Below are 26556 nucleotides of genomic sequence, written 5' to 3'. Positions count from 1 at the left end.
GCCATCTGCATGATGACACGTACCCTCGTACACTTCATCGCGGTACTTTTGCTCTCTCTTGACGCGACTACAAATGTAAACAGGAAGTGCGCCAGAGAGAGGGCGGAAGTACCAGATGGTACTAGCGCCTATGATCTCCGGCTGCCCTCTTCCTGCCCTCCTCCTGCCAGCCTGCCAGGTACTTTCGGGGGACTTATATTTAAATTTATAGGGTCCAGCAGAAGGGAGAGCTTAGCGGGGAGGGGGGCATTTCCGACCCCCCCCCCCCCCCCGCGCGCTCGGGGCATGCTCTCCCTTTATGCTGGGACCCTATAGGGGACTTTGTTCGGCCGGACACAGCTGTGTTTGGCCGAACGCAGAAGGCCTGTTTGGGTTCGGGCAGCGTGGCCGCGCACCCTCCCGAACACCATGAGGTGTTCGGGGGGTGCCGAACCGAACCCGAACAGGCCAAAATCCGGGCGAACCCGAACAATGGCGAACACTGTTCGCCCAACACTATTTGCTACCTGTTTGGTGACTGCATCAAACAGCTAAGGACCCATCCAAGTGGTTGGAATTGCATTCTACACCAATTTTATCATCCAGCACAGGCTAACCAGGGCTAGAAGATGGAGCCAGGCATGCCAGTCAATTTTTTTTGAAGACTGTAGCAGGTCACCTAGGACATGTAGCATTCATGCTGTGCCCGGAATGCCTTCATAAGTACATTTTACTTGTAATAAAGTAGGCTTAAAGTGTTTTAAAATGGATCAACGTACTCTACCAGTACTACTGATTTTACCTATTGAATAGTACTACCATGTAACACTCCAGTTTATACAGTATAAGCTGTTACTCTGTGCTCATACTGAACGTAATCTAGCTAAATGTTCCTAGTGTTTCTGAAATGCTTCTACACTTCTTTTTGTTGCAAAGAGTCTATCTCCACTTCTTATCATTCCTGTGAAGATCTCATCAGCGCATTCGTAAACGCTGATTGCTGACTAATGATGAGTAGTGTCTTTTAGAGTAAACAGTGACAGTGATATGCCAGTGTCATAAAAAAGAGGTAACATGATTAATTCATGTATTTTGCTTGAGGTTATCACATTTGAATCACAATTATGTAGAAGTATACCGAGTGTTGTTTACCAATAGCCATTTACCACCTGGATTTAGCAGTTAGTTCAGGGTACCTGAAGAAAGTAATTTAAATAATCAAAGCTATAGGTCCACTTTATCTTTTTACATTTTTCTCACCTCTGCAGGCGTAAAGCTGAAATGATAACAGGATATGCAATACATGTGTATTCACCATGGGGTTCAGTTTACAAACTCCAAGACAGTGACACCATTAGAAAGGCTATTGCAGTTACTTAACAAGCAGGCAAGAAAATACACATAACAACCAGTGTTAAGTGATTACCTGCAGGTCCTACTGAGCCTGGGTTCCCAGGAAGACCAATTCCAAATTCACCTCGCTCCCCTTTCTGCCCTCGTAAGCCTATTAAACAGGAGAAACAAATAATAAATAAAGAGTGAATGTGCACAAAATGCTTCTGTATTTCCTTCCATAATCTTTAGACACAAACGGACATCAATAAAAAAGGGTTATGAGCCCTCTGGGCCAACAGTAAACAGTAATATGCACTGACTGCCTGACTTGCAGACTTACAAAACAATAACATTTAAGAAGCTGAGCACAATTTTACACGTACAGGTATAGCTGAAAGATTTTACATAATTGCTCATCATAATGTGAAGATTTATTCAGTGTTACAGCTCTAGTGGGAATAACATAATAGGAAAATCTTCACACACAGCTTTCCTAAATGCATGAGTAGGGGGATTATTGGAGGTGTGGAGCTTTAAAGTCCTGAACAAAATGACAAATACGTATTATGCGTGAGTTACACAAATAACTGCCAATAAACAGTAGAATAAAAAAAGGCAGATATAAACTCCAGCCTGGGAAACGTGTGTGAATGTAATGCTGTGGTGGACACCGGAACTATTAAACTCTTTATAGCGCGTCAGAATTATTGAATCATTGTGGCGCATTGTTTGGGGGCTTAAGGGATCCCTCATCTAACACGCTGCTTGTTTGATAGGGACCCCTCAGCGCGTGGTGACACAAATTAAATTCTTTATAAAACACCTACATATTATATTACACAGCACTGTACACAAGCTAAGGGGAGACATAACAACATTAAAGTGGACCTGAACCCAGAACGTCCTCTCTTCTCAGAATATACACAACAGCATAATAAACTTTTCACACTAAAAAAAAATATTTGATAAAGCTGATACAAATCCTAAAATAAATCTGCACTGCTTCTACTTCCTGATTCATGGAAGCAGACATATTGTTAACAGCCTGTGCTTTCAAATCAGCTTATCTGCCATCTCTACCATGGCAGTCATGTGACACAGGGGGCAGATCAAATTACAACTTGTGATTAGACACAAATGAGGGGGAATTAAACAGGTTAAACTCTCTAAATACATACTGGGTGTATTTCTGTTTTCCACTTTAAAACACAACCAGGCAACTGTTATTTTTGCAAAAGAAAATAAATATGGCAGTCTCCATATTACAATCTAAGGGGTGGGGTAGAGGGGATCATTAGGGGGTGGGGTATATGTCCAAGGCAGGGAGTTGGGGCTATGCAGATGGTAGCCAAGTAGTGGTGAACAGATGGGTCTTTAAGCCCTGCTTGAATGATTTGAAGGTGAGAAAAAGGCTGATGTGGGCAGGGAGTTCCATAGAGTAGGGGCTGCTCTGGAGAAATCCTGGAATCTCATGAGTGAGCAAGTGATGTGAGGGTTGGATATCCATAAAGTGTCGGAGGAGCAGAGAGAGGTGGTTGGGGAGTGTCTCTGGACATAAAACCAAATGTACAACGGGGAGGTATGGTGGATGAATTTAATTTTGAGGTGGAAAATTGATATGGAATGTGCTAGTCACTGACATAAATACTGCCTGAACAGAGGTAAAACTGGCAATACATTTGTGTGGATTGAATATTAAAAAAAATCCTGCATAAAATAATTGAGTGAATAATAAAAATTGGGAGGGGTTATGTCCCTTCATGTGCTACAATAAGCAGCTGCCTCAGTAGAGAAAGTACTAAAGAGAAGGCTCTACTGATAGCTAAGATTGCTGCACTTATAATTTGGTATTATGAACAATGACCTTGGCAACAACACACTGACAGTTATAAAGCTCTATTATTCAGGCACTGTAAGAAATCATTTATCTTTGTTATTTCACAGTAAATTCCAACAAACATATCATTTGCTAATCTAATGAACACTGCCAAGATGGCATTTGTGCATAACATAGAACAACTACTGTGTACCCATTATTTTATTGTCATCCATTTCAGAGGACACGCTGCCTTCAGGGTTCCTTGACTGGATTCTTAATATTTTAATACCTGCCAAACTCCCTTAAACATTGTATATCCAAAGACAGCTGACAAAAGATGACTAAAGTATTAATGATGAATGCCATCAACAGTAATAGGAAAAATAGAATCACTTTTTTTGTAAAGCAGTTTGGGATTTTGGTTTATGTTTCCAGAACATTTCAATTTAGTTAAAGAGGCTACAGTATAAATTCTAAAACAGTCATGGTGTGCATAGCATTATACTGACTTCCGTGGTGCTTTCCGTATAACCCTCAGAGACCCCCTGTGCCGTGACTTATGGTGGTTAGTCCTGCCCCCTTGCAACTTTGAGCCATGGCAATTTTTGTGGCACTCTGTATCTCTGATACAGAGAACGCCCTGGCGCTCAGCTGCAAGGGGACAGGGCTAACTGCCAGAAGTTGCGGCACAGGGGGTCTCTGAGGGTAAGTTATTCTTAAAGCGCAGGGGAAGTAGGTATTGTAGACCTTAATGTAATGAATCATCTTAGGATTCAGGGTTAATGCTCCTGTGTTGTTGGTTTTTTTTGGGGGGGGGGGGGGGGAGGAGAAATCTAACTTGATATATATAGTAGAATGAATTTGGTTTTACTGACTCTTTCATCAAATTAAGTCAGAGGCATAGCCATTTTTTATAACATTGGATCATGTAGGTCTGCTGTAATTAATTGTTGCCCATGGCTTCCACTTACCTCACAAAGTATATCACCACACTTGCCTTTTGATCTCACAGCTGTCGTCCTTTATATGTGCTACTGGTATTTAAGGAAAACTGAAGTAAAAGACATACGGTTGCTGCCATATTGGTTTCATTGTATACAATACCAGTGGCTTGGCATTTCTGATTTTCTCTTTGGCTGCAGTGGTGTTTGAATCACATCTGAAACAAGCATGCAGCTAATCTGGTCAGATTTGGGTGATGGGGAGGGAGGAGAAGGAATCAACAAAAAAAGAAGGGATCAGTAGGACAAGGGATTTATAATTTAAGTGGGGTACCTCTAGACAAGAAGGAAATACAACTGCTGGATAGAGGTTTGAAGTATGCACCCAGGAAGGGCCTTGATACATTTCAAACATATATTGATATTAATACATTCACGAGGAATCTTCATCTAAAAAAATATTTTGCAGGTAGAGAAGTACCCACAAGAAGGGAAGTGGTAGAATCCAAATATAGACAGACAAATTTAAGAAATAGGTCATGGTTTAACCCCCAAGACCACAATTACAATGCAATAGAGGTATTAAAAACATAGTGGTCAAAGACTTAGAGACAATCCCTAATAGAAAATATGATAAAGAACAAATTATAGCAAGAAACATGATTAAGGAAAAAGATCTGGTAGTACGGCCAGCGGATAAGGGAGGAGGGGTGGTGGTCCTTAGTAAAAATCAATATAATGATGAGTTGGATAGGATGGTGGTGGATAGGGACACTTATATGCCATTGAGGGGGGACCCTACCGGTAAGTATTTAGGCGAATTAAGAGATCTGATGAAGGAAGGGTTAAATAATGGGATGGTGAGTGATGATGAATTTAGGTATATAGTCCCTAATAAGCCAAGAATACCGGTCATATATCAGGTGCCTAAAATGCATAAAGATCAAAATAACCCCCCAGGACGTCCAATACGGAGTGGGATAGGGTCAGTAACCCACAAACTTGGGAAATATTTAGATCAATTTTTTCAACCAATAGTGGGAAGGTTACCGTGTGTGTTTAAAGACACGAAACATGTCCTACAGATTATAGATGGAATTAATTTAGGGGGGGGGGGGAGATGCTGGTGACAGCAGATGTTGCATCATTATATACAAATATAGCACATGATAAAGGAATTGAAGCAGTCAGATACTATCTAGAGAAGGAAGGTGGAATGCAGGGGGATCAGATTGAATATATTTTGAAGTTATTGGGATTTGCATTGGAAAAAAACTATTTTTGGCACAAGGGGACATTTTATAGGCAGCACAAAGGATGTGCCATGGGGGCTAGCTTTGCACTCAGTCTGGAAATATGTTTATGGGTAAGTGGGAGGAACAAATTATCACGGGTGAACACAAGGAGAACATTAAATTATGGGTCAGATTTATAGATGACCTATTTATAATTTGGGGGGAGGGGAGGAAAATTTGGGTACTTTTTTTGAGATGTTGAATCACACTGATAATAATATTACACTGAGTGTTGAAGCTGACCCCCAAAAATCCACTTCCTTGATCTAGAATTGAATAGGATGGGAAATAAACTGGGTACCAGAAGTTTCTTTAAAAGTTCAGACAGAAATGGGTATATCCCTACATCAAGTAATCATCATCCAAGACGGATAACTAATGTTCCCAAGGGACAGTTCTTAAGAATGAGGAGGAATTGTACCACAATGGACGATTACTATCAGCAGAGTGGGACCCTTAGGGGAAGATTTATAGAAAGAGGGTATGGAGAGGAGGAGCTAGATAGACAAATACAGGAGATTAGTTAGAGGGACAGAATGGATCTCATCTTTGGGGAGGGGAGGGGAGGAAAACAAATGAGGAAAATCAACAGCTGGCGATTATAACAGACTACAGCTCCCAATATAGGAACTGGGAGAGGGTGGTCCAAAAACATTGGGGAATTCTGGGCATGGACCATGTACTAAGAAGTATTATATCAGAAAGACCAATGTTTGTGTACAGAAGGTCACCAAATTTGAGAAACCTCATGGTCCCCAGCTGTGTAGACCCCCCAAAAAGACAAGAAAGACTACAGGGATGGCAGGAGGAAGGTTTCTTCCCCTGTAGGGAATGTAAAGCATGTAAAGAGGGGAACCCAGTAAAAACTAAAGAAGTTATATCATTTGCTAATGGACGACCCTTTAAAATAAAACAGTTTATAACTTGTAATGATAAATATGTACTCTATGTATTATGGTGCCCCTGCGGATACCAATATATAGGAAGGACAACCAGACAAATGAGGGAGAGGATGGGGGAACATATAAGAAATGTTCAAAAGGGAAAACATAAATGTGACCCCAAACGTATGTCTTTCTGCGCACTGAAAAAGATCAAAGCAGATTGGAGGGGGACAGATATGTTGAAAAAAATTTTGCAGGAGGAAACACGGTACATATATGAAATGGGAACGTTGAGACCTAGGGGACTTAACATTGATATTGACCTTGTCTGTTTTTTGGGAGAAACTTGAATGATGGGAGGGGGTGGGAAAATGGTGGTGGGGAATAGTGGTGCTCATATAAAAAATGTTTATACCTCAGTTCTACCTGTATGATAGAATAAGCCTCATTATAGTGAAAGATTATTAGCTTGTATATGAAGACATATATGCCTCTATGTCATTATGGCTGATAGATTAAAGATTTTTTAGTCTCTGGTTATATAAATATTATGATGTATTGTTTAATGTTTTTAGGTCATGTTTTTATTATATGTAAAACGGACTCTCACTGTATTGGGGAACACGTTGGGAACCTACGATTCAGCATGTTGGGCTAATAGATGATTAACACCAGGTTTATAATATGAAGTATGTTAGGGAATAATTAAATGTTTAGGTAGTTTGGTGTAATAAATTGCCCAGCATGCGGAATTGAAAGCTGTTGCGCGCTACATGTATTAGTGGAAGGCGCGGCTAGAGGGAGGCGAAGGTCGCGTAAGATTGTATACAGCTGTAGGGATGTGAAGGGCGTAAGAGTTAATGCGAGCTGTAGCGAGAATCCTGTGTTCGGATTGGTCTGACACAGGGGGAAGGGGCGGGAACTTGATGGTAAAACACTCCTGGCCAATCAGGGCCCCAGCCCCTGATGAGTCACGTACTGTGACGAAACTAGTCGGGCGGGACCCTAGATGGCGTGGAGTGTGGTGTGACAAGCGGGGCATCGTGGAAGCAATACGGACGACTGACCGCGCGGCAACCATACCGGACAGCTACGCAACACTTGGGGAGCCCTCCGGAGGCCACCAATGCGGGGGAGAGCTCGTTTGAAAAAACTCATGCTGTTAATCTGTGGAGAAATTTGTAAGTGCAATAAATTTTAACGTTTTTTAAGCCATAACGGTTTTACGATATGAGAGGTTCTTTTATTTGGAGGTAAATTGTCAGCAGTTGTGGACTTCCCTGAGAATTGGCACAGCCCATGGTTGGAATATCAAAGATACAGATCGATAAGGTCGGGGGTGACCTGGGAATAACCCCAAGGCGTGATTAAGACCAAATTGGAGGTCTTGGAAGAGGGTGAGTCCCTTTCCAATATTTGGTGTGGTGGTGGTGAGAACCAAGCTCCAATAATAACATAGAAGAAACACATAAGAACGAGAGGTTTTTCTCCTATGAGTAGCAGGACTGTGTGGCGCTACAATATTGAACTTTATTGGCACTTGATCTGCATGCTCGTTCAGGGTATATGGCTAAAAGTATTATAGGCAGATAATCACCAGCAGGACAGCCAAGCAATTTACATTGTTTAAAAGGAAATAAAAAAAGGAACTACCAGTACATATGTCAGTCTCCATATTCCTCTCACTTCAGGAGTGCTTTAAGATTTTCATACATGGATCCTCTCTCTATGAATGTCATGTTAATAAACATTTTAACGTTGGCACAGTGCTCTGCTGGAGCATTGAAGTCCCTGCTTGGCGATCCCTGCGCCGCTAACATCTCTGGTTGGGGTGATCTGTCACTGCTGGCATGGAGGATCTATCTTTATTACTGGTGTGCACTAACACCAGCATTATTTTACTGTTCACAATGGTTTAGACTGATACCATATTTAGTGATGGTCAGTGAAAATGGCCCAATCAAATGCAGCAGTGGTTGCACTTGATTGGTTGATTGTCAAAATGAATACATTTACATCACAGTAGCATACTACTTCCATCAATTCAGCATAATTTCAATATCATTGACCATACCTAATAATGATTGCCACCTAATAAATGGTGATCAAAAGAATTACCATTAGTAATCTAAAAATATCAATTAAACAAAAAGTTTGACATTTCAAATTGAACTACTTAAAGACCGCCTCACGCCAATAAGTGTGAACGCGGCGGCAGCCCCAGGACCGCCTAACAATTGGCGTCAAGTCCTGGGGCTGCAGTTTCCCAGGGAACGGCCGCACGCATCCGCAATCGTTCCCTGCCGCTTCACGGAACGGAGTTGCGTAAGTAGCCTGCTAGCGATCGCGGCTAGCAGGCTGCTTGTAAACATAAGGGGAAAGAAATCCCCTTTGTTTACAAGCGTACAGCGCTGCCGGGGGCCGCAGCACTGTACGAGATCGGCAATCTCCGGCCTCTGATTGGCTGGGGAGCACCGTCCTCTCATAGGCTGATGCCTATGAGAGGCGGAACAGGACGGATTGCTGTCCTGTTCCAAATCTGTTCACGGAGGGGCGGAGGGAAGGAGAGGGAGGGAAGGAGAGAGAGCCTCATAGTGGCGAAGAAAAAAAACAAAACAAAGTGCTGCAGTGATCGGACCCCTCCGGCAGCATGTCCCCTTAGGGACAAAAAAAGGAGGTGATTCCGATCGCTGGGCTCCCAAGCTGGGCTGTGCAGGAGGCTGAAAAGCCTGCACAGCCCAGTACTTCACATAATGTCCTGGTCTTTAAGGGGGGGGGGGGTAGCACTGTGGGCAAGTGGTTAAAGAACACAAAGTGCGAGGGATATGGGGTCATATGCAATTCACTTTTTCTCTGAAGTTTTCTCCTGGGAGATATTTTTTTCATCTTCTGTTTTAAATCAACTATTAAGCACTCTGCAACTGAAAAAGTACTAAAAAGTAAAGTACTGTCAAAATTATTTTTGCTTGCTGGTGGCTTAAAAGACATATGCTTGTGCAGGGTCTATGGCTAAAATTATTAGAGGCAGAGGATCAGCAGGATGGCCAGGCAGCTAGTATTGGTTAAAGGAAATAAATATGGCAGTCTCCATATACCTCTTACTTCAGGTTCCCTTCAAGCACATCCAAACAAGAATATTGTAAGAAAAATTGCACAATAAAGCTGAACTTCAGTCAAAAAAACTCTATGTAATCCTATTATATACCATATTCAGTAAAGGATAAATAAAGACATTTCAAAGTAGGATAACCTGAAGGGGAAGGGGAAGGGGAAGTATAAAATACCTAACACACTCTGCACTCACACTAGGAAGGGGAAGTATATAACAGCGTCATGTAATCCCTAGCACACTGCACTCACACTAGGAAGGGGAAGTATATAACAGCGTCATGTAATCCCTAGCACACTGCACTCACACTAGGAAGGGGAAGTATATAACAGCGTCATGTAATCCCTAGCACACCGCACTCACACTAGGAAGGGGAAGTATATAACAGCTTCATGTAATCCCTAGCACACTGCACTCACACTAGGAAGGAGAAGCATATAACAGCTTCATGTAATCCCTAGCACACCGCACTCACACTAGGAAGGGGAAGTATATAACAGCGTCATGTAATCCCTAGCACACCACACTCACACTAGGAAGGGGAAGTATATAACAGCTTCATGTAATCCCTAGCACACCGCACTCACACTAGGAAGGGGAAGTATATAACAGCGTCATGTAATCCCTAGCACACTGCACTCACACTAGGAAGGGGAAGTATATAACAGCGTCATGTAATCCCTAGCACACTGCACTCACACTAGGAAGGGGAAGTATATAACAGCGTCATGTAATCCCTAGCACACTGCACTCACACTAGGAAGGGGAAGTATATAACAGCGTCATGTAATCCCTAGCACACTTCACTCACACTAGGAAGGGGAAGTATATAACAGCGTCATGTAATCCCTAGCACACCACACTCACACTAGGAAGGGGAAGTATATAACAGCGTCATGTAAACCCTAGCACACTGCACTCACACTAGGAAGGGGAAGTATATAACAGCTTCATGTAATCCCTAGCACACTGCACTCACACTAGGAAGGGGAAGTATATAACAGCTTCATGTAATCCCTAGCACACCGCATTCACACTAGGAAGGGGAAGTATATAACAGCTTCATGTAATCCCTAGCACACCGCACTCACACTAGGAAGGGGAAGTATATAACAGCTTCATGTAATCCCTAGCACACCGCACTCACACTAGGAAGGGGAAGTATATAACAGTGTCATGTAATCCCTAGCACACCACACTCACACTAGGAAGGGGAAGTATATAACAGCGTCATGTAATCCCTAGCACACTGCACTCACACTAGGAAGGGGAAGTATATAACAGCGTCATGTAATCCCTAGCACACTGCACTCACACTAGGAAGGGGAAGTATATAATAGCGTCATGTAATCCCTAGCACACCACACTCACACTAGGAAGGGGAAGTATATAACAGCTTCATGTAATCCCTAGCACACCGCACTCACACTAGGAAGGGGAAGTATATAACAGCGTCATGTAATCCCTAGCACACTGCACTCACACTAGGAAGGGGAAGTATATAACAGCGTCATGTAATCCCTAGCACACCACACTCACACTAGGAAGGGGAAGTATATAACAGCGTCATGTAATCCCTAGCACACTGCACTCACACTAGGAAGGGGAAGTATATAATAGCGTCATGTAATCTCTAGCACACCACAATCACACTAGGAAGGGGAAGTATATAACAGCTTCATGTAATCCCTAGCACACCGCACTCACACTAGGAAGGGGAAGTATATAACAGCTTCATGTAATCCCTAGCACACCGCACTCACACTAGGAAGGGGAAGTATATAACAGCGTCATGTAATCCCTAGCACACTGCACTCACACTAGGAAGGGGAAGTATATAACAGCGTCATGTAATCCCTAGCACACCACACTCACACTAGGAAGGGGAAGTATATAACAGCTTCATGTAATCCCTAGCACACCGCATTCACACTAGGAAGGGGAAGTATATAACAGCTTCATGTAATCCCTAGCACACCGCACTCACACTAGGAAGGGGAAGTATATAACAGCTTCATGTAATCCCTAGCACACCGCACTCACACTAGGAAGGGGAAGTATATAACAGTGTCATGTAATCCCTAGCACACCGCACTCACACTAGGAAGGGGAAGTATATAACAGCTTCATGTAATCCCTAGCACACCGCACTCACACTAGGAAGGGGAAGTATATAACAGTGTCATGTAATCCCTAGCACACCACACTCACACTAGGAAGGGGAAGTATATAACAGCGTCATGTAATCCCTAGCACACTGCACTCACACTAGGAAGGGGAAGTATATAACAGCGTCATGTAATCCCTAGCACACTGCACTCACACTAGGAAGGGGAAGTATATAATAGCGTCATGTAATCCCTAGCACACTGCACTCACACTAGGAAGGGGAAGTATATAACAGCTTCATGTAATCCCTAGGACACCGCACTCACACTAGGAAGGGGAAGTATATAACAGCGTCATGTAATCCCTAGCACACTGCACTCACACTAGGAAGGGGAAGTATATAACAGCGTCATGTAATCCCTAGCACACCACACTCACACAAGGAAGGGGAAGTATATAACAGTGTCATGTAATCCCTAGCACACCGCACTCACACTAGGAAGGGGAAGTATATAACAGCTTCATGTAATCCCTAGCACACCGCACTCACACTAGGAAGGGGAAGTATATAACAGTGTCATGTAATCCCTAGCACACCACACTCACACTAGGAAGGGGAAGTATATAACAGCGTCATGTAATCCCTAGCACACTGCACTCACACTAGGAAGGGGAAGTATATAACAGCGTCATGTAATCCCTAGCACACTGCACTCACACTAGGAAGGGGAAGTATATAACAGCTTCATGTAATCCCTAGGACACCGCACTCACACTAGGAAGGGGAAGTATATAACAGCGTCATGTAATCCCTAGCACACTGCACTCACACTAGGAAGGGGAAGTATATAACAGCGTCATGTAATCCCTAGCACACCACACTCACACAAGGAAGGGGAAGTATATAACAGCGTCATGTAATCCCTAGCACACTGCACTCACACTAGGAAGGGAAGGTATATAACAGCGTCATGTAATCCCTAGCACACTGCATTCACACTAGGAAGGGGAAGTATATAACAGCTTCATGTAATCCCTAGCACACCGCACTCACACTAGGAAGGGGAAGTATATAACAGCTTCATGTAATCCCTAGCACACCGCACTCACACTAGGAAGGGGAAGTATATAACAGTGTCATGTAATCCCTAGCACACCGCACTCACACTAGGAAGGGGAAGTATATAACAGCGTCATGTAATCCCTAGCACACCGCACTCACACTAGGAAGGTGAAGTAAATAACAGTGTCATGTAATCCCTAGCACACCACACTCACACTAGGAAGGGGAAGTATATAACAGCTTCATGTAATCCCTAGCACACCGCACTCACACTACGAAGGGGAAGTATATAACAGCTTCATGTAATCCCTAGCACACCGCACTCACACTAGGAAGGGGAAGTATATAACAGCGTCATGTAATCCCTAGCACACCACACTCACACTAGGAAGGGGAAGTATATAACAGCGTCATGTAATCCCTAGCACACTGCACTCACACTAGGAAGGGAAGGTATATAGCAGCGTCATGTAATCCCTAGCACACTGCATTCACACTAGGAAGGGGAAGTATATAACAGCTTCATGTAATCCCTAGCACACCGCACTCACACTAGGAAGGGGAAGTATATAACAGCTTCATGTAATCCCTAGCACACCGCACTCACACTAGGAAGGGGAAGTATATAACAGTGTCATGTAATCCCTAGCACACCACACTCACACTAGGAAGGGGAAGTATATAACAGCGTCATGTAATCCCTAGCACACTGCACTCACACTAGGAAGGGGAAGTATATAATAGCGTCATGTAATCCCTAGCACACCACACTCACACTAGGAAGGGGAAGTATATAACAGCTTCATGTAATCCCTAGCACACCGCACTCACACTAGGAAGGGGAAGTATATAACAGCTTCATGTAATCCCTAGCACACCGCACTCACACTAGGAAGGGGAAGTATATAACAGCGTCATGTAATCCCTAGCACACTGCACTCACACTAGGAAGGGGAAGTATATAACAGCGTCATGTAATCCCTAGCACACCACACTCACACTAGGAAGGGGAAGTATATAACAGATTCATGTAATCCCTAGCACACCGCATTCACACTAGGAAGGGGAAGTATATAACAGCTTCATGTAATCCCTAGCACACCGCACTCACACTAGGAAGGGGAAGTATATAACAGCTTCATGTAATCCCTAGCACACCGCACTCACACTAGGAAGGGGAAGTATATAACAGTGTCATGTAATCCCTAGCACACCGCACTCACACTAGGAAGGGGAAGTATATAACAGCTTCATGTAATCCCTAGCACACCGCACTCACACTAGGAAGGGGAAGTATATAACAGTGTCATGTAATCCCTAGCACACCACACTCACACTAGGAAGGGGAAGTATATAACAGCGTCATGTAATCCCTAGCACACTGCACTCACACTAGGAAGGGGAAGTATATAACAGCGTCATGTAATCCCTAGCACACTGCACTCACACTAGGAAGGGGAAGTATATAATAGCGTCATGTAATCCCTAGCACATTGCACTCACACTAGGAAGGGGAAGTATATAACAGCTTCATGTAATCCCTAGGACACCGCACTCACACTAGGAAGGGGAGGTATATAACAGCGTCATGTAATCCCTAGCACACTGCACTCACACTAGGAAGGGGAAGTATATAACAGCGTCATGTAATCCCTAGCACACCACACTCACACTAGGAAGGGGAAGTATATAACAGCGTCATGTAATCCCTAGCACACTGCACTCACACTAGGAAGGGAAGGTATATAACAGCGTCATGTAATCCCTAGCACACTGCATTCACACTAGGAAGGGGAAGTATATAACAGCTTCATGTAATCCCTAGCACACCGCACTCACACTAGGAAGGGGAAGTATATAACAGCTTCATGTAATCCCTAGCACACCGCACTCACACTAGGAAGGGGAAGTATATAACAGTGTCATGTAATCCCTAGCACACCGCACTCACACTAGGAAGGGGAAGTATATAACAGCGTCATGTAATCCCTAGCACACCGCACTCACACTAGGAAGGTGAAGTAAATAACAGTGTCATGTAATCCCTAGCACACCACACTCACACTAGGAAGGGGAAGTATATAATAGCGTCATGTAATCCCTAGCACACCGCACTAACACTAGGAAGGGGAAGTATATAACAGCGTCATGTAATCCCTAGCACACTGCACTCACACTAGGAAGGGGAAGTATATAACAGCATCATGTAATCCCTAGCACACTGCACTCACACTAGGAAGGGGAAGTATATAACAGCGTCATGTAATCCCTAGCACACTGCACTCACACTAGGAAGGGGAAGTATATAACAGCGTCATGTAAACCCTAGCACACCGCACTCACACTAGGAAGGGGAAGTATATAACAGCTTCATGTAATCCCTAGCACACTGCACTCACACTAGGAAGGGGAAGTATATAACAGCTTCATGTAATCCCTAGCACACCGCACTCACACTAGGAAGGGGAAGTATATAACAGCGTCATGTAATCCCTAGCACACTGCACTCACACTAGGAAGGGGAAGTATATAACAGCTTCATGTAATCCCTAGCACACTGCACTCACACTAGGAAGGGGAAGTATATAACAGCTTCATGTAATCCCTAGCACACCGCACTCACACTAGGAAGGGGAAGTATATAACAGTGTCATGTAATCCCTAGCACACCACACTCACACTAGGAAGGGGAAGTATATATAGCAGCTTCATGTAATCCCTATCACACCGCACTCACACTAGGAAGGGGAAGTATATAACAGCGTCATGTAATCCCTAGCGCACCGAACTCACACTAGGAAGGGGAAGTATATAACAGCTTCATGTAATCCCTAGCACACCGCACTCACACTAGGAAGGGGAAGTATATAACAGCTTCATGTAATCCCTAGCACACCACACTCACACTAGGAAGGGGAAGTATATAACAGCGTCATGTAATCCCTAGCACACTGCACTCACACTAGGAAGGGGAAGTATATAACAGTGTCATGTAATCCCTAGCACACCACACTCACACTAGGAAGGGGAAGTATATAACAGCTTCATGTAATCCCTAGCACACTGCACAAACACTAGGAAGGGGAAGTATATAATAGCGTCATGTAATCCCTAGCACACTGCACTCACACTAGGAAGGGGAAGTATATAACAGCGTCATGTAATCCCTAGCACACTGCACTCACACTAGGAAGGGGAAGTATATAACAGCTTCATGTAATCCCTGGCACACCGCACTCACACTAGGAAGGGGAAGTATATAACAACTTCATGTAATCCCTAGCACACTGCATTCACACTAGGAAGGGGAAGTATATAACAGCTTCATGTAATCCCTAGCACACCGCACTCACACTAGGAAGGGGAAGTATATAACAGCTTCATGTAATCCCTAGCACACCGCACTCACACTAGGAAGGGGAAGTATATAACAGTGTCATGTAATCCCTAGCACACCACACTCACACTAGGAAGGGGAAGTATATAACAGCTTTATGTAATCCCTAGCACACCGCACTCACACTAGGAAGGGGAAGTATATAACAGCTTCATGTAATCCCTAGCACACCGCACTCACACTAGGAAGGGGAAGTATATAACAGCTTCATGTAATCCCTAGCACACCGCACTCACACTAGGAAGGGGAAGTATATAACAGCGTCATATAATCCCTAGCATACCGCACTCACACTAGGAAGGTTAAGTATATAATAGCTTCGTGTAATCCCTAGCACACCGCACTCACACTAGGAAGGGGAAGTATATAACAGCGTCATGTAATCCCTAGCACACCGCACTCACACTAGGAAGGGGAAGTATATAACAGCTTCATGTAATCCCTAGCACACTGCACTCACACTAGGAAGGGGAAGTATATAACAGCTTCATGTAATCCCTAGCACACCGCACTCACACTAGGAAGGGGAAGTACATAACAGTGTCATGTAATCCCTAGCACACTGCACTCACACTAGGAAGGGGAAGTATATAACAGCGTCATGTAATCCCTAGCACACTGCACTCACACTAGGAAGGGGAAGTATATAACAGCTTCATGTAATCCCTAGCACACCGCACTCACACTAGGAAGGGGAAGTATATAATAGCTTCATGTAATCCCTAGCACACCGCACTCACACTAGGAAGGGGAAGTATATAACAGCTTCATGTAATCCCTAGCACACCGCACTCACACTAGGAAGGGGAAGTATATAACAGCGTCATGTAATCCCTAGCACACCGCACTCATACTAGGAAGGGGAAGTACATAACAGTGTCATGTAATCCCTAGCACACTGCACTCACACTAGAAAGGGGACGTATATAACAGCGTCATGTAATCCCTAGCACACTGCACTCACACTAGGAAGGGGACGTATATAACAGTGTCATGTAATCCCTAGCACACTGCACTCACACTAGGAAGGGGAAGTATATAACAGCTTTATGTAATCCCTAGCACACCGCACTCACACTAGGAAGGGAAAGTATATAACAACGTCATGTAATCCCTAGCACACTGCACTGACACTAGGAAGGGGAAGTATATATAACAGCTTCATGTAATCCCTAGCACACTGCACTCACACTAGGAAGGGGAAGTATATAACAGCGTCATGTAATCCCTAGCACACCGCACTCACACTAGAAAGGGGAAGTATATAACAGCGTCATGTAATCCCTAGCACACTGCACTCACACTAGGAAGGGGAAGTATATAACAGCGTCATGTAATCCCTAGCAAACTTCACTCACACTAGGAAGGGGAGGTATATATAACAGCTTCATGTAATCCCTAGTACACTGCACTCACACTAGGAAGGGGAAGTATATAACAGCGTCATGTAATCCCTAGCACACTGCACTCACACTAGGAAGGGGAAGTATATAACAGCGTCATGTAATCCCTAGCACACTTCACTCACACTAGGAAGGGGAGGTATATATAACAGCTTCATGTAATCCCTAGTACACTGCACTCACACTAGGAAGGGGAAGTATATAACAGCGTCATGTAATCCCTAGCACACCGCACTCACACTAGGAAGGGGAAGTATATAACAGCGTCATGTAATCCCTAGGACACAGCACTCACACTAGGGAGGGGAAGTATATATAGCAGCTTCATGTAATCCCTAGCACACTGCATTAAGACTAGGAAGGGGAAGTATATAACAGCGTCATGTAATCCCTAGCACACTGCACTCACACTAGGAAGGGGAAGTATATAACAGCTTCATGTAATCCCTAGCACACCACACTCACACTAGGAAGGGGAAGTATATAACAGCGTCATGTAATCCTTAGCACACTGCACTCACACTAGGAAGGGGAAGTATATAACAGCGTCATGTAATCCCTAGCACACCGCACTCACACTAGGAAGGGGAAGTATATAACAGCGTCATGTAATCCCTAGCACACCGCTCTCACACTAGGAAGGGGAAGTATATAACAGCGTCATGTAATCCCTAGCACACTGCACTCACACTAGGAAGGGGAAGTATATATAACAGCTTCATGTAATCCCTAGCACACCACACTCACACTAGGAAGGGGAAGTATATATAGCAGCTTCATGTAATCCCTAGCACACCGCACTCACACTAGGAAGGGGACGTATATAACAGCTTCATGTAATCCCTAGCACACCACACTCACACTAGGGAGGGGAAGTATATAACAGCGTCATGTAATCCCTACCACACCGCACTCACACTAGGAAGGGGAAGTATATAACAGCTTCATGTAATCCCTAGCACACCGCACTCACACCAGGAAGGGGAAGTATATAACAGCGTCATGTAATCCCTAGCACACCGCACTCACACTAGGAAGGGGAAGTATATATAACAGCTTCATGTAATCCCTAGCACACCACACTCACACTAGGAAGGGGAAGTATATATAGCAGCTTCATGTAATCCCTAGCACACCGCACTCACACTAGGAAGGGGAAGTATATAACAGCTTCATGTAATCCCTAGCACACCGCACTCACACTAGGAAGGGGAAGTATATAACAGTGTCATGTAATCCCTAGCACACCACACTCACACTAGGAAGGGGAAGTATATAACAGCGTCATGTAAACCCTAGCACACTGCACTCACACTAGGAAGGGGAAGTATATAATAGCGTCATGTAATCCCTAGCACACCACACTCACACTAGGAAGGGGAAGTATATATAACAGCTTCATGTAATCCCTAGCACACCACACTCACACTAGGAAGGGGAAGTATATATAGCAGCTTCATGTAATCCCTAGCACACCGCACTCACACTAGGAAGGGGAAGTATATAACAGCTTCATGTAATCCCTAGCACACCGCACTCACACTAGGAAGGGGAAGTATATAACAGTGTCATGTAATCCCTAGCACACCACACTCACACTAGGAAGGGGAAGTATATAACAGCGTCATGTAAACCCTAGCACACTGCACTCACACTAGGAAGGGGAAGTATATAATAGCGTCATGTAATCCCTAGCACACCACACTCACACTAGGAAGGGGAAGTATATAACAGCTTCATGTAATCCCTAGCACACCGCACTCACACTAGGAAGGGGAAGTATATAACAGCGTCATGTAATCCCTAGGACACAGCACTCACACTAGGGAGGGGAAGTATATATAGCAGCTTCATGTAATCCCTAGCACACTGCATTAAGACTAGGAAGGGGAAGTATATAACAGCGTCATGTAATCCCTAGCACACTGCACTCACACTAGGAAGGGGAAGAATATAACAGCTTCATGTAATCCCTAGCACACCACACTCACACTAGGAAGGGGAAGTATATAACAGCGTCATGTAATCCTTAGCACACTGCACTCACACTAGGAAGGGGAAGTATATAACAGCGTCATGTAATCCCTAGCACACCGCACTCACACTAGGAAGGGGAAGTATATAACAGCGTCATGTAATCCCTAGCACACCGCACTCACACTAGGAAGGGGAAGTATATAACAGCGTCATGTAATCCCTAGCACACTGCACTCACACTAGGAAGGGGAAGTATATATAACAGCTTCATGTAATCCCTAGCACACCACACTCACACTAGGAAGGGGAAGTATATATAGCAGCTTCATGTAATCCCTAGCACACCGCACTCACACTAGGAAGGGGACGTATATAACAGCTTCATGTAATCCCTAGCACACCACACTCACACTAGGGAGGGGAAGTATATAACAGCGTCATGTAATTCCTACCACACCGCACTCACACTAGGAAGGGGAAGTATATAACAGCTTCATGTAATCCCTAGCACACCGCACTCACACTAGGAAGGGGAAGTATATAACAGCGTCATGTAATCCCTAGCACACCGCACTCACACTAGGAAGGGGAAGTATATATAACAGCTTCATGTAATCCCTAGCACACCACACTCACACTAGGAAGGGGAAGTATATATAGCAGCTTCATGTAATCCCTAGCACACCGCACTCACACTAGGAAGGGGAAGTATATAACAGCTTCATGTAATCCCTAGCACACCGCACTCACACTAGGAAGGGGAAGTATATAACAGTGTCATGTAATCCCTAGCACACCACACTCACACTAGGAAGGGGAAGTATATAACAGCGTCATGTAAACCCTAGCACACTGCACTCACACTAGGAAGGGGAAGTATATAATAGCGTCATTTAATCCCTAGCACACCACACTCACACTAGGAAGGGTAAGTATATATAACAGCTTCATGTAATCCCTAGCACACCACACTCACACTAGGAAGGGGAAGTATATATAGCAGCTTCATGTAATCCCTAGCACACCGCACTCACACTAGGAAGGGGAAGTATATAACAGCTTCATGTAATCCCTAGCACACCGCACTCACACTAGGAAGGGGAAGTATATAACAGTGTCATGTAATCCCTAGCACACCACACTCACACTAGGAAGGGGAAGTATATAACAGCGTCATGTAAACCCTAGCACACTGCACTCACACTAGGAAGGGGAAGTATATAATAGCGTCATGTAATCCCTAGCACACCACACTCACACTAGGAAGGGGAAGTATATAACAGCTTCATGTAATCCCTAGCACACCGCAATCACACTAGGAAGGGGAAGTATATAACAGCGTCATGTAATCCGTAGCACACCGCACTCACACTAGGAAGGGGAAGTATATAACAGCGTCATGTAATCCCTAGCACACCACACTCACACTAGGAAGGGGAAGTATATAACAGTGTCATGTAATCCCTAGCACACCGCACTCACACTAGGAAGGGGAAGTATATAACAGTGTCATGTAATCCCTAGCACACCACACTCACACTAGGAAGGGGAAGTATATATAGCAGCGTCATGTAATCCCTAGCACACCGCACTCACACTAGGAAGGGGAAGTATATAACAGCATCATGTAATCCCTAGCACACTGCACTCACACTAGGAAGGGGAAGTATATAACAGCGTCATGTAATCCCTAGCACACTGCACTCACACTAGGAAGGGGAAGTATATATAGCAGCTTCATGTAATCCCTAGCACACCGCACTCACACTAGGAAGGGGAAGTATATATAGCAGCTTCATGTAATCCCTAGCACACCGCACTCACACTAGGAAGGGGAAGTATATAACAGTGTCATGTAATCCCTAGCACACCGCACTCACGCTAGGAAGGGGAAGTATATAACAGCTTCATGTAATCCCTAGCACACCGCACTCACACTAGGAAGGGGAAGTATATAACAGCTTCATGTAATCCCTAGCACACCGCACTCACACTAGGAAGGGGAAGTATATAACAGCGTCATGTAATCCCTAGCGCACTGCACTCACACTAGGAAGGGGAAGTATATAACAGCTTCATGTAATCCCTAGCACACCGCACTCACACTAGGAAGGGGAAGTATATAACAGTGTCATGTAATCCCTAGCACACCACACTCACACTAGGAAGGGGAAGTATATAACAGCTACATGTAATCCCTGGCACACCGCACTCACACTAGGAAGGGGAAGTATATAACAGCGTCATGTAATCCCTAGCACACTGCACTCACACTAGGAAGGGGAAGTATATAACAGCTTCATGTAATCCCTGGCACACCGCACTCACACTAGGAAGGGGAAGTATATAACAACTTCATGTAATCCCTAGCACACTGCATTCACACTAGGAAGGGGAAGTATATAACAGCTTCATGTAATCCCTAGCACACCGCACTCACACTAGGAAGGGGAAGTATATAACAGCTTCATGTAATCCCTAGCACACCGCACTCACACTAGGAAGGGGAAGTATATAACAGTGTCATGTAATCCCTAGCACACCACACTTACACTAGGAAGGGGAAGTATATAACAGCTTCATGTAAACCCTAGCACACCGCACTCACACTAGGAAGGGGAAGTATATAACAGCTTTATGTAATCCCTAGCACACCGCACTCACACTAGGAAGGGGAAGTATATAACAGCTTCATGTAATCCCTAGCACACCACACTCACACTAGGAAGGGGAAGTATATAATAGCGTCATGTAATCCCTAGCACACCGCACTCACACTAGGAAGGGGAAGTATATAATAGCATCATGTAATCCCTAGCACACCGCACTCACACTAGGAAGGTTAAGTATATAATAGCTTCGTGTAATCCCTAGCACACCGCACTCACACTAGGAAGGGAAAGTATATAACAACGTCATGTAATCCCTAGCACACTGCACTCACACTAGGAAGGGGAAGTATATATAACAGCTTCATGTAATCCCTAGCACACTGCACTCACACTAGGAAGGGGAAGTATATAACAGCGTCATGTAATCCCTAGCACACCGCACTCACACTAGAAAGGGGAAGTATATAACAGCGTCATGTAATCCCTAGCACACTGCACTCACACTAGGAAGGGGAAGTATATAACAGCGTCATGTAATCCCTAGCACACCGCACTCACGCTAGGAAGGGGAAGTATATAACAGCGTCATGTAATCCCTAGCACACTGCACTCACACTAGGAAGGGGAAGTATATAACAGCGTCATGTAATCCCTAGCACACTTCACTCACACTAGGAAGGGGAGGTATATATAACAGCTTCATGTAATCCCTAGTACACTGCCCTCACACTAGGAAGGGGAAGTATATAACAGCGTCATGTAATCCCTAGCACACTGCACTCACACTAGGAAGGGGAAGTATATAACAGCGTCATGTAATCCCTAGCACACCGCACTCACACTAGGAAGGGGAAGTATATAACAGCGTCATGTAATCCCTAGGACACAGCACTCACACTAGTGAGGGGAAGTATATATAGCAGCTTCATGTAATCCCTAGCACACTGCATTAAGACTAGGAAGGGGAAGTATATAACAGCGTCATGTAATCCCTAGCACACTGCACTCACACTAGGAAGGGGAAGTATATAACAGCTTCATGTAATCCCTAGCACACCACACTCACACTAGGAAGGGGAAGTATATAACAGCGTCATGTAATCCCTAGCACACTGCACTCACACTAGGAAGGGGAAGTATATAACAGCGTCATGTAATCCCTAGCACACCGCACTCACACTAGGAAGGGGAAGTATATAGCAGCGTCATGTAATCCCTAGCACACCGCACTTACACTAGGAAGGGGAAGTATATAACAGCGTCATGTAATCCCTAGCATACCGCACTCACACTAGGAAGGGGAAGTATATAACAGCGTCATGTAATCCCTAGCACACTGCACTCACACTAGGAAGGGGAAGTATATATAACAGCTTCATGTAATCCCTAGCACACCACACTCACACTAGGAAGGGGAAGTATATATAGCAGCTTCATGTAATCCCTAGCACACCGCACTCACACTAGGAAGGGGACGTATATAACAGCTTCATGTAATCCCTACCACACCGCACTCACACTAGGAAGGGGAAGTATATAACAGCTTCATGTAATCCCTAGCACACCACACTCACACTAGGGAGGGGAAGTATATAACAGCGTCATGTAATCCCTACCACACTGCACTCACACTAGGAAGGGGAAGTATATAACCGCGTCATGTAATCACTAGCACATTGCACTCACACTAGGAAGGGGAAGTATATAACAGCGTCATGTAATCCCTAGCACACCGCACTCACACTAGGAAGGGGAAGTATATAACAGCGTCATGTAATCCCTAGCACACTGCACTCACACTAGGAAGGGGAAGTATATATAGCAGCTTCATGTAATCCCTAGCACACCGCACTCACACTAGGAAGGGGACGTATATAACAGCGTCATGTAATCCCTAGCACACCGCACTTACACTAGGAAGGGGAAGTATATAACAGCGTCATGTAATCCCTAGCACACCGCACTCACACTAGGAAGGGGAAGTATATAACAGTGTCATGTAATCCCTAGCACACCACACTCACACTAGGAAGGGGAAGTATATATAGCAGCTTCATGTAATCCCTAGCACACTGCACTCACACTAGGAAGGGGAAGTATATAACAGCTTCATGTAATCCCTAGCACACTGCACTCACACTAGGAAGGGGAAGTATATAACAGCTTCATGTAATCCCTAGCACACCGCATTCACACTAGGAAGGGGAAGTATATAACAGCGTCATGTAATCCCTAGCACACCGCACTCACACTAGGAAGGGGAAGTACATAACAGTGTCATGTAATCCCTAGCACACTGCACTCACACTAGGAAGGGGACGTATATAACAGCGTCATGTAATCCCTAGCACACTGCACTCACACTAGGAAGGGGAAGTATATAACAGCTTTATGTAATCCCTAGCACACCGCACTCACACTAGGAAGGGGAAGTATATAACAGCTTCATGTAATCCCTAGCACACTGCACTCACACTAGGAAGGGGAAGTATATAACAGTGTCATGTAATCCCTAGCACACCACACTCACACTAGTAAGGGGAAGTATATATAGCAGCTTCATGTAATCCCTAGCACACCGCACTCACACTAGGAAGGGGAAGTATATAACAGTGTCATGTAATCCCTAGCACACCACACTCACACTAGGAAGGGGAAGTATATATAGCAGCTTCATGTAATCCCTAGCACACTGCACTTACACTAGGAAGGGGAAGTATATAACAGCGTCATGTAATCCCTAGCACACTGCACTCACACTAGGAAGGGGAAGTATATAACAGCGTCATGTAATCCCTAGCACACTGCACTCACACTAGGAAGGGGAAGTATATAACAGCTTCATGTAATCCCTAGCACACCGCACTCACACTAGGAAGGGGAAGTATATAACAGCTTCATGTAATCCCTAGCACACCGCACTCACACTAGGAAGGGGAAGTATATAACAGCTTCATGTAATCCCTAGCACACCGCACTCACACTAGGAAGGGGAAGTATATAACAGCATCATGTAATCCCTAGCACACCACACTCACACTAGGAAGGGGAAGTATTTTCTGCATATTCAGCTTAAAAAGATCTCATACATTTAAAGAGTATCTACCCCCTCGCCCACCCCCAAAAAGAAAAAAAAATCCCCCAAAGAAAACAGTCCTCATTAGTAATGTTCTTGTCTAGGAGAACTCATGGAGAAGCATGCAGAGTAAGCTAATAGACTTGGAAAGCTCTTACTCGCTGTGATAACATCCTGCTTTACTACATGATCATGACTAGCAAAACAGAGACTTACATAATTTATCCCCCAGGGCCGGTTCTAGACCTTTTGCTGCCTGAGGCAAACTTGTGAGGGTGAGTCCCCCCTCCCCCCCCGATTTGGAATGATTGCATATCATCTGACAATTTACTATGGTTCATTTAATGGAAGGGAGCATATGCAACAACTTGAGGCATGACATGTTGCAGCTCAACACAATAACACACTGGCTGGCTGGCTTCGAGTCTGTAACAAACAAACAAACTGCTCACACTCAGCCAGTCAGTCTTACTCCATTCCTCCCCAGTCAGGACAGCAGTGCCACCTCCTCCCTTCTGCTGTCTAAGTCAAATAGAACACTGCTGCTCTCCTGCCCCCCCCCACCTCCTCACTGTCAGACTCCTCACACAGCATAACAAGATGATTTTCCTCGAAGACTACCTCTTCACCTCTCTAGCTCTCCTCTCGTCTTTCTTCCTACTCTGACTGCATGCTGTAAGTTTAAACACACAGTACAAACATGCCAACCCTGTAATCTCTGCACCTGATGCAGGTGTTTCACCTTGCTTCATGATAGAACTGTCTCTGCTATCACCTGACCAAACTGTTCACATGCTCCTTTTTTCGTTCTAGACATGATCATCACTAGTCCTCATCCAATCACCAACGTTCAAGTATTTTAACAATTGGTATTACACAGGCATATCTGTGATTAGTTTGTTATTTTCTCAAACCCCTGCAGTAGCTTTGCTGATTTCATTTTGAAATTCACACTTAATGGCTGTTTCAGCAGTTAGTGAGATTTAAGGGATTAATCTAAGCTATACTCACACATGTGTATGCCAAAAAAAAAGAGCACCAGGAAATTGGGGTGCCCAGCAATCCTGATAGTAGAATATCTGTAAATGTACCAATATTTTACTATTAAAGTGCAAAAACAATAGTAAAATATTGGTAAATATAAAATATTAGTATACTAGTAATATTAGTAATATTAGTATAAAATATTAGTAATATTGGTAAATATAAAATACCGAAATTTTACTATAGGTAAGCCTAAGCCTATTCTCACACTCAAGCCTCCCTTTACTGATAACCCCCCCCCTCCACACGCATAACCTTAACCGTCCCCATCACCAGAAATCACCACCCCACCCGCTAACCTTAACTTTTCCTAACCAACGCCTAATCTTAACCATCCCTGCCACCGCTAACCAGCCCCCGCAGCTAACTTTAACCCTTCCTATCCAATGCCTAACCTTACTGTCCCCACCACCGCAGACCCCCCCCCTTCCCCATGGTTAAGCCTTCCTAACCCACGCTTAACCTTACCCTTCTCCGCAAACCCCCCCCCCCCCCCCACTGGTAATTCTTCCC

The 26556-nt window shown here is 44.3% G+C and overlaps 1 protein-coding gene across 4 annotated transcripts in view; it reads right to left on the bottom strand.

Moving 5' to 3' along the window:
- COL19A1 (collagen type XIX alpha 1 chain) overlaps nt 1-26556 on the bottom strand; it is a 1086226-nt gene that overhangs the window by 9652 nt on the left and 1050018 nt on the right. For all 4 annotated transcript variants that reach the window (XM_068281448.1, XM_068281450.1, XM_068281451.1 and 1 more), the window contains exon 51: nt 1406-1483. In XM_068281448.1, coding sequence (XP_068137549.1) covers nt 1406-1483 — 78 coding nt within the window. The remainder of the gene's footprint in view (nt 1-1405; nt 1484-26556) is intronic.

This window comes from Hyperolius riggenbachi, chromosome 4 (genome assembly GCF_040937935.1).
Source record: "Hyperolius riggenbachi isolate aHypRig1 chromosome 4, aHypRig1.pri, whole genome shotgun sequence".
Lineage (NCBI taxonomy): Eukaryota > Metazoa > Chordata > Amphibia > Anura > Hyperoliidae > Hyperolius > Hyperolius riggenbachi.
This window is presented reverse-complemented; position numbering and strand designations above follow the sequence as displayed.